The 10,055-nt window shown below is 44.7% G+C and overlaps 1 protein-coding gene across 4 annotated transcripts in view; it reads left to right on the forward strand.

Moving 5' to 3' along the window:
- LOC133138301 (RNA-binding protein 39-like) overlaps positions 1-4,699 on the forward strand; it is an 18,381-nt gene extending 13,682 nt beyond the window's left edge. For 2 of the 4 annotated variants that reach the window (XM_061256932.1, XM_061256931.1), the window contains exons 13-17: positions 245-277; positions 1,163-1,286; positions 1,831-1,936; positions 2,651-2,729; positions 3,867-4,699. In XM_061256932.1, coding sequence (XP_061112916.1) covers positions 245-277; positions 1,163-1,286; positions 1,831-1,936; positions 2,651-2,729; positions 3,867-3,967 — 443 coding nt within the window. In that variant the 3' untranslated portion in view covers positions 3,968-4,699. The remainder of the gene's footprint in view (positions 1-244; positions 278-1,162; positions 1,287-1,830; positions 1,937-2,650; positions 2,730-3,866) is intronic. The other 2 variants (XM_061256934.1, XM_061256933.1) reach the window with 1 other exon arrangement.
- The last annotated feature ends 5,356 nt before the right edge of the window (positions 4,700-10,055 follow it).

Below are 10,055 nucleotides of genomic sequence, written 5' to 3' on the forward strand. Positions count from 1 at the left end.
GACATGTAAAATGAGAGCAAAGGAGAGTGACCCGGTGCGGTGGGCGGGGGGGTGAGGGGGGGTGTGTTTGAGGCCTTGTCCGGCTCCTCCTCACTCATCGCCACTCCAGTCAGACGTCCATCCCGCTCTCCCCATGCCCATCTTCACAAAGTCCATCGCTCGAGTCTTAACTTAAAAAGAAAAAAAAGAAAACTCTGTTTCCATGGAAGTGCACCTGGTGATTGTGTTTCTTCTGATCTTGTAGATTTACAAGCAAGGCTGACCCAACCCCCAGAAGGTGACTGATTCCCATATTTAACGCATGATCCCCCTCTCCAGCGTACGCGTCCCCCCCCCTCCCCTGAGAACCGGGATATAGACAGAGTGTGCGTGTTCTTAACCAACAGAATGATTATCATCTCTGGCGCGCACTGAAAATCTGCCCCCTTGTGGCCACAGAGGCCAGTGCGCCTTTTGTGCTGATGTGGAATACTGTCTGCCTGTATTGCATGGGCAGATTAACACCTGCATGGAGACCCTAAGCAGTCCTGCTGTGTTTTAGGTTAAGGGGGTGTATTGCATGGGCAGGTTAATGCCTGTATTTCGACCCTAAGCAGTCGTGCTGTGTTTTGGGCTGCAGCAGTGGACGTGCGATGGTGTGGTTTCTCGGCTGGAATGTGCCTGTGCCTCGTGTGGCGTTTGCATAGCGTGGAGCGCCCTTTCGACCTGTTGGCGGTTACGCAGGGCCGTAGGCGGGATGCAGTCGCTGCGTACCGCTGAGTCACTCGAGGGAGAATGCGCGGATGGAGCTTATGCAATGATACTGCTCCCTAAACCGTCAGACACGGCCCGTGGATGAGGAGTGGGGGGTGGTGATGGAGTGGCGTGTGACCGAACTCATAGCCCGCCGTCTTGTCCCTCCCCTATGGCGGTTATTTGCACTTGTGTGTGTAGTCATGTTTACAGGGGCGCCCTGTAGCGTAGTGGTTAAGGTGCATGACTGGGACCCGCGAGGTCGGTGGTTCGGTCCCCGTGTGTAGCCACAGTACGATCTGCACGGCCGTTGAGCAAGGCCCTTAACCCTGCAGTGCTCCAGGGGTAGGATTGTACGTCGCTCTGGATAAGAGCGTCTGCCAAATGCCATTAATGTAATGTAACGTCTTCATTCTGTTTTGTTCTGTAGCTGCAGCCATGAGCCCGGCGCTGAACATGAGCATGAGCATGAACGTGAATACGCCCCTGAATCTGCCCACACAGCCCCTGGCCACCCACTGCTTCCAGCTGGCCAACATGTTCAACCCTCAGGCGTAAGTACCGCCCGTAACCGGGCCCTGCCCGCGTTCAGCGCTGCTCTGTGGGAGGTTGTTGGGTCTGTTGTACATGACTTGACGGGGCCTGTGTTTCAGCATGTGATGGGGGCGGCCTGTGACGTAGTGGTTAAGGTAAATGACTGGGATGCGCAAGGTCGCTGGTTCGGTCCCCGGTGTAGCCACAATAAGATCCGCACAGCCGTTGGGCCCTTGAGCAGGGCCCTTAACCCTGCATTGCTCCTGGGGAGGATCGTCTCCTGCTTAGTCTAATCAACTGTACGTCGCTCTGGGTAAGAGCGTCTGCCAAATGGCAATAATGTAATGTAATGATTGGAAAATGCACCAGAGGCTATCTGGCTAGGGAAAGGTCCTCAGCATCTCAAAGTGGTTTATATACCAGGAACAAAGTTGAGCTGAAGGTGTTGTGCTGACTTTCGGAGAAAAACATTGAGCTATACTGCAAGGTGAATCTGTGATTAAAGTGATTTGAGGGGCTTGACTCCCAGGAAGTGACATCATTTCCCGTTTCCTGGTTTCTCAGGGAGGACGGGCCGGGCTGGGATGTGGAGATTCAGGACGACGTCATCGAAGAATGCAACAAACATGGCGGCGTGGTGCACATATACGTGGATAAGAACTCGCCGCAGGTAAGAGCCGCTCCTTTACATACCCGAACCCCCGAACACAGCTGCTCTGTTAATACCACACAGGAGGGTTATTTATTGACGTGGCCTGATCAGTTTAACTCGCTCATAAACGGGCTCCATGTCTGGCTATTATCGAAACCTGTTTGAACAAATTCTTGTTGAGTACTGCAGGAAAGATATAGGGGCTCTGGAAAGGCACAAAGAAGGGCAACTAAATTGGTTCCTGAAATGAATGATAGGAGTTATGAGGAATTAATTAAAATACTTAATCTCTTCAAGCTGTGGTATAGGAGGCTTGGATGGGCTGGGCAATTTGATGGAGGCTTTTACATTCATAAAAGGGATCAACAAGGAGAATTGCGGGAGATTCTTTCGGTTCAGTTTGGTTAGCAGAACGAGGGGGTGTAAATGGAAATTGGCACAGGGTAAATTCTGCACAGACGTTAGGAAGTATTTTTTCACGCTGTTGAGTAGCTTGTCAGGACTTGTGAAGGCAGAAACACTGGGGGTCCCATCGGGCCCGATACGGTGCTTATACAATCTAATTCTTAGGTAAACAGTGAGCACTAGGTATTATGTGATGTTGAAGTATTTGTCAATTTCTGAAAGCTAGAGGCTTTTTTTGTGAAGAAAGTCAGTGAGGGGTGTTGAAGATCATGCTGTAATCATGTTGGAGACGTGCTGTGTACCCATGGCCCTCTGTGTGTGTTTCAGGGGAACGTGTACGTGAAATGCCCCACCATCCCGGCTGCGATGGCCGCAGTGAACGCGCTGCACGGCCGCTGGTTTGCAGGTGGGTCCCCCGCCCCGGAGCTCTGACCCCCGTGTGCCTGGCTCCTTATCCGATGCTCACGTCCGCGTTTAGGCCCAAGCCACACCCCGTTGCAGTCTGCACAGATTAGTTACATTTCCAAGTAAAATGCAAAAAAAAAAAAACGTCTTCTTTTATTGCACTATGAATTTAGATTTTTGCAACGATTTTGTCTGTCTTTATAGAGTGCATATACCACTTCTGTGTTCAACTATTGAGGATCGAAATTCCTGAAAATCTTTTCCTACAAATCCAAATGACACCTGCACAGCTCATGGGCCTGTAGTTTGTGTTTTACGTGCACCTGGGTTGTGTCTTGTATTTATTCATTTGTGCACTTTAATGCTTTAACCCTTTCAGACCCAAGACTGCCATATTCCACTCAAACATAATTACTGTAAAATCATGGCATCTCGACTGTATTCTTTTTCCACCAATCAAATGGCTGCTATGCTGTCTCTCAGGCCAGGCCCAGACCCCCTGTCGTATTGGGCTTGGGGGCAGAACGGGCTGAGTGAGGTTAACTGAGTGTGGTTTTGTCGTATTGGGCTTGGGGCAGAACAGGCTGAGTGAGGTTAACTTGGTGTGGTTTTGTCGTATTGGGCTTGGGGGCAGAACAGGCTGAGTGAGGTTAACTGAGTGTGGTTTTGTCGTATTGGGCTTGGGGCAGAAAGGGCTGAGTGAGGTTAACTGAGTGTGGTTTTGTCGTATTGGGCTTGGGGCAGAACAGGCTGAGTGAGGTTAACTTGGTGTGGTTTTGTCGTATTGGGCTTGGGGGCAGAACGGGCTGAGTGAGGTTAACTGAGTGTGGTTTTGTCGTATTGGGCTTGGGGCAGAAAGGGCTGAGTGAGGTTAACTGAGTGTGGTTTTGTCGTATTGGGCTTGGGGGCAGAACAGGCTGAGTGAGGTTAACTGAGTGTGGTTTTGTCGTATTGGGCTTGGGGCAGAACGGGCTGAGTGAGGTTAACTGAGTGTGGTTTTGTCGTATTGGGCTTGGGGCAGAACGGGCTGAGTGAGGTTAACTGAGTGTGGTTTTGTCGTATTGGGCTTGGGGGCAGAACGGGCTGAGTGAGGTTAACTGAGTGTGGTTTTGTTCCCCCCCCCCCCCCCCCCCTCCAGGTAAAATGATCACGGCTGCGTACGTCCCCCTCCCGACCTATCACAACCTGTTCCCCGACTCCGTCACGGCCACCCAGCTGCTGATGCCCGCTCGGCGATGATCGGGGCCCCGCCCGTGGAGAGGCTGTGTGGGGCCCCGGGGCCCGTGGAGTGGCTGTGTGGGGCCCCGGGGCCCGGGGCCCGGCGTGTGCTGTCCCGGGCTGGTGAGCCCAGCCCCCCCCCTCCCCCCCCCCCCTCCCCCCCTGTACATACGGCCTGACGCTGGACCTCCCCAGCACAACCCCAAGACCCCCCACCCCCCCGAAGTGAGACGCTCTCCGGGCGTTTCGTTTTGTGAAGTTTTTAATTTATAATGTTATTTGCATCGAATAAAAAAAAAAAAAATACATGAAAAAAACGAAAAAGACAAATAACTTTAAAAAAAGGAGAAGGCGTTAAGGCTTATTTGCGTATTCCCCCGCCCGGGCGCTGAGTCGGCATGGTGGTGAAGTTTCAGTCTCGACGCAGGACTGAGGACCCGGCTCTCCTGCCCCTCTGCTGCCCCTCTGCTCGTCATTTGTACACCGTTAAACCTGCAGTTTTGTGCTTTAGAGGCGTTTTATTTTTCCTGCTTTACTGGAAGTGTATAATAAAAATGGTATGATACCTTCAGACACCAAAAAAACCCTTTAGAGGAGAGGAGGTTTGGGCTTTCTGTTTTAAGCTCTGTGAGCTCTGGTGTCTGTTAGACCTCTGCTTTCTGTTTCTCCTCAGACCCTCCCTCTCTTTCTAACTTTTTTGTAATGGAGATTTGATTTTGTAAAGAGTTCTTGATTAAATTTCTTTCAAATGAAGCTGCCCGTGGTTTGTTTTCTTCCCCCGTTGCTGAGTGGAGTTCAGACTGTAATGTGCTCACTGTGGCACCTGATCGACCTTCTTTATCCAGAGAACACCGGGTTTCTGCCTCTGATCTGTAGCGTAGTGGTTAAGGTACACAACTGGGACCCGCAGGGTCGGTGGTTCTAATCCCGGTGTAGCCACAATAAGATCCGCATAGCCGTTGGGCCCTTGAGCAAGGCCCTTAACCCTGCACTGCTCCAGGGGAGGATTGTCTCCTGCTTAGTGTAATCAACTGTACGTTGTTCTGGATAAGAGCGTCTGACAAATAATGTAATGTAACACAGCTGTATTTTCACGGAGGGTTTAGAAGCTCAGGCTTCTACTGAGCAATGCGGTGCAGATAATGCTGCCAGGTCTGGCGTTGTGCCGACTGTAGGCTTGGCTGTAATTTGCATTGTATTAGTTACACATCACAACACAACGGTGAGAACAGGCCATTCAGTCCAGTGTTAGTTACACATCACAACACAAACAGGCCATTCAGTCCAGCAATGCTCACCTTTTCCGACCACTAGTGTACCTACTGCTTAGTTGCCTAAAAGCTAAGTTATATCTGGCACTTTATGCAGTCTGGTCTTGAAAACCCCCAGCGTTTCTGCCTCCCACTACATGTCCTGGCAAGCTATTCCGCAGTGACCACTCTGGGGAAAAAATACTTCCTAGTATCTGAGTGGAATTTCTCCTTTGCCTTGTATGCTGCCTCACTCCGGAAGCTGGACTCACCCTGAAGAACCGCCTGCAGGTGTCTCAGGCTTTTGCGTTCATTAAAGGGATTAACAATCAGATCACCCCATGTGTGGCTGTGCTGTGGCTATGTGATGAAGCCAAAGTATCGTTTTCATGTCCTGAATCAGCTCAACTCTCAGAACATGCTGTTATTTGTAATATTAGTAATAATGTGGAGCGACTTATTTTTCTGCAATTGTCTCCATATTGCCCTACAAAGTCCTCTACCGTTTTGGGTAAAGTAGGTCAGAAGAGATGATCCTTATGTGGTGCCCCAGTTTAGATGTGAATGGTTGGTTGTTGCTGTTCTGTCTTAGGGTTTATAGATGACAGACCGCATTTAGCAGAACAAGGGCTCCCGACTCAGCACACATTATAGTAAATGAAACACCTCTCAGGGATAAACAAATATTGAAATCAGTTTTATTGAGAGAGCGGTCGTTTAATGTTTTACTCAAAGCTCTGAGACAGGAGGGAGCATTATATGCGATGCATCATGTAAGCGTGTGTGTATTTACAATGCTCTTTTATCGGGATACTCTACAAATGGCTAAAGAAATAACACTTAATGATTCTTCTCAAGATGTATAGTGGAGGGATTTTCTTTATTTTTATTTATTTATCTAAATCCCTTTATATATATATATATTTACAGTACAGGATGCAGCGCGATCACCAGGCCCAGCTGCACCATGTCAGTCAGCACCATGTTCAGCACCATGTGCACGTACAGGATGCAGCGCGATCACCAGGCCCAGCTGCACCATGTCGGGCAGCACCATGTTCAGCACCATGTGCACGTACAGGATGCAGCGCGATCACCAGGCCCAGCTGCACCATGTCGGTCAGCACCATGTTCAGCACCATGTGCACGTACAGGATGCAGCGCGATCACCAGGCCCAGCTGCACCATGTCTGTCAGCACCATGTTCAGCACCATGTGCACGTACAGGATGTAGCGCGATCACCAGGCCCAGCTGCACCATGTCTGTCAGCACCATGTTCAGCACCATGTGCACGTCCAGGATGTAGCAAGGCTCCACACTCGGCGACGGCGTGCGGAGGAATGTCAGCACCAGTGTGCCGTTCACGTAGTTTATGCAGAGCCCCAGGACCACCAGGAACAGGTTCTTCAGGAAGGCGTGGGGTGCCGCCCAGAGCCGAGAGACTGGAGTTCATCTCTCCCCTCGGCCATGGTCTGGAGCGGAGGAGAGTCATACCCAGACTGTTTACAGATAGAGTGTGTATTAAAGGGTGTAAGTGCTGATGTTTACAGATAGAGTATGTGTATTAAAGTGTGTAAGTGCTGATGTTTACAGATAGAGTATGCGTATTAAAGTGTGTAAGTGCTGATCTTTACAGATAGAGTATGCGTATTAAAGTGTGTAAGTGCTGATCTTTACAGATAGAGTATGCGTATTAAAGTGTGTAAGTGCTGATCTTTACAGATAGAGCATGTGTATTAAAGTGTGTAAGTGCTGATCTTTACAGATAGAGTATGTGTATTAAAGTGTGTAAGTGCTGATCTTTACAGATAGAGTATGTGTATTAAAGTGTGTAAGTGCTGATCTTTACAGATAGAGTATGTGTATTAAAGTGTGTAAGTGCTGATGTTTACAGATAGAGTATATGTATTAAAGTGTGTAAGTGCTGATCTTTACAGATAGAGTATGTGTATTAAAGTGTGTAAGTGCTGATCTTTACAGATAGAGTATATCACAAGATTATGATATTGAGAGATGGAGTATATAAGTCTGTCATCAGCATTTAACCTTTTCACCTTTAACCTTACCACAAATGTCATAACTGAATGATCTGGATCTACACTCCTGTGTGCTTAAATTTTTATTTTAGATGGAGTTTATTTAAAATGGATATTACTTTTTCAATTTATTACCACAAGTTCAGTACTCGATTACGCTTCCTGACAAAAAGGATTCCGTTTGGCATTTCCCCTCTGATCAACCCGTATCACTGTAGAGACATTTAATTTGTGGTTTAAAAAGAGATAAATAGCATCTAATATAACACGTCTGCTTACAGCCCCCTGTATTTACCCCATGTAAATATGTGGCACATAATTGGGTGATTAAAATAAATGGTTAAACGCTAAGACACTAAACTGAAATCCTTAGAAACACCACCTATTACCAATACATTCAAGTGACTATGTTGTAGTTGTCAAAGGGAGAGCTTGGTTTGCAATTAAACTCTTAGTCTATAACCAACTTAAACCTTTGATGACTATAAGGTAGTCACTTGAATTGATCGGTCATAGTGGATGTATTTCTAAGTATTTCCGTTCAATTTCTTACTATTTCACTACCTTTTTTTAAGCAGCATTAATTATCTGATTATGTGCTATTCTCAGCATTTTTTTACCTGGAAATATGTAGAACTTGGAAGAATGTAAACGGAAGCACTCCTTATTATGTATATTAATAGATAAATATTATTATATATTATTCTAATGAAAGCAGTGTGCTAAAACCAAAAAATCAGTCTTATTGATTGACCTGCTGTTAGTCAATTGGTGGATGTATTTTCTTAAAATATCATAACAGGAAAAAGTCTATGCTGTTGCATAAAATGCTGTTCATATATTTATTTTGCTATAAAAGTGTATCATAGGAATTGGACATGCCTCCATTGTTCCGATTGAGACACATTTTCTCATTTGCTGTGATTTAGCTATCGTTTAACTTATCGTTTCACCTATCATTTAACTTATTGTTTAACTTATCCTTTAATTTATCCTTTAACTTCAAGATTAATTTAGCGTTTAACTTCAGGATTAATTCATCGTTTAACTTCAGGATTTAGTCAAAGTCACATGCAGCTTTCCCTGTTCCTTTGTAAAATATTGTCTGATTTTAAAAGATATCAGCAGAACAGCACAAGTCCATACATACCTTGCCATAGGTGGATTGCTGCTGTGTTGGACGTGGCTTGGCACCATGTTTATAAACTACCCCACACAGAATATTCCCCCGAGTCTGAACAGAAATCTCCCTGCTCTGCTGCAGATGTGATTATGCCAAACAGCTGTATGTGGAGCCAGGCATAGGGTCCGCAAGCTCTAGCACTACAGCTTTTTATTTTAATACTTTGCATCATATAGTGCAGTCTGTACTAATTGTACTGTACCGTCCGAATACGTACAATTTCAGTTTTATACTCAAGCACCATGGATTTTAAATGACATAATGAATAATGATAATTTAATTTGAGGGTGCTTACATTCATATTGGGTGATCTGTAGAGGAATTAGATCCCTTTATATCGATAGTAGTGAATTTAATGGTTCATATGAATGAAATGTATCTCTTTCATCAATAGAAAGGATAAAAACACATAGGATTTCATCATGAATGTCTAAAAATTTTTTTATAAACAATGTATTTGTTCACATTTATTATGACTAATTTTCCATCCATAGAAAGAATAAACACATTGAGGGTTTTCATCTTTTCACTTTTTGTATTTAAGGTTTAATGTATTTAGTAGATTTTCTGGAAGTGTGATTGTAATCATGAATGTTGTAAATATATTTGCTTATATTTATGAAATGTACCTCCATATATAGAGATTATAAAAACACACTTTGTGGATTTTACAATTTTTGGATGTGACTATAGTCTTATGTATTTTGTGGATTTTCAGGAAAATCTCATTCCAGTCAATTTATTTGTTCATATTTATGAAATGTACATCCTTCATAAAAATGACAAAGAATATACATTGCTTATTTTCATATTATTTCACTTTTTGGACATAAGACTATAGTCTCATATATTTTGTCGGTTTTCTGGAACAATCATCGTGAATGTCTAAAAAAAATAATCTTTGTCAGTAATTAATGTGTTCTCTACCTCATCCTGTGCTCGGTCGACACTTATACAATTCAAGGTCCTATATAGGGTTGACTTTTCCAAAGTCAGACTAAAAAAGTTGTTCAATACTAGTGACACTTGTGATAGATGCTTTCTATTTTCAGCGCATCACACTCTTATGATTTTTTTCCTGTCCAAAAGCTGGGTCCATTCTGGGCTTCTTTTTATGATTCACTCTCAAAAGCCCTAAATAAGAAGCTGGTTCTCCCGGAAGACTCCAAGTGTCTTACTGACGGGGAGAGTAAAATTGTTTATTTTGCCTCACTTATTGCTCGCAGACATATACTTCTGCACTGGAAGGACCCTAAACCTCCACCTCCTAATTCATGGCTAAGACACTTAATGTCTCTCCTTCATTTAGAAAAAATAAAATACAGTCTTCAGGGTTGTTCTGATAATTTTTACAAATTATGGGACCCAATACTTTCATATGTCAATTCTCTTTCTTCCCTTGAGATGAGCTAGAATCTAAGGCTAGTTGGTCTTATTCTGCGACAGAGCAGATTTTATATATAATATTTAATAAAATAAATCACAGATTTAAACAAGGTACTGTTGTCATGTCAGAGCCTTTGCTATAGCTTCTTCTTTTTCTTTCATTTATTTTCTTTCATTTTATTTTACCTATTGTTTATTATTTATGTAATTATGTCTTGTTAAGGGGCGGCCAGTAGCATAGTGGTTAAGGTAA

This window comes from Conger conger, chromosome 10 (assembly GCF_963514075.1).
Source record: "Conger conger chromosome 10, fConCon1.1, whole genome shotgun sequence".
NCBI lineage: Eukaryota > Metazoa > Chordata > Actinopteri > Anguilliformes > Congridae > Conger > Conger conger.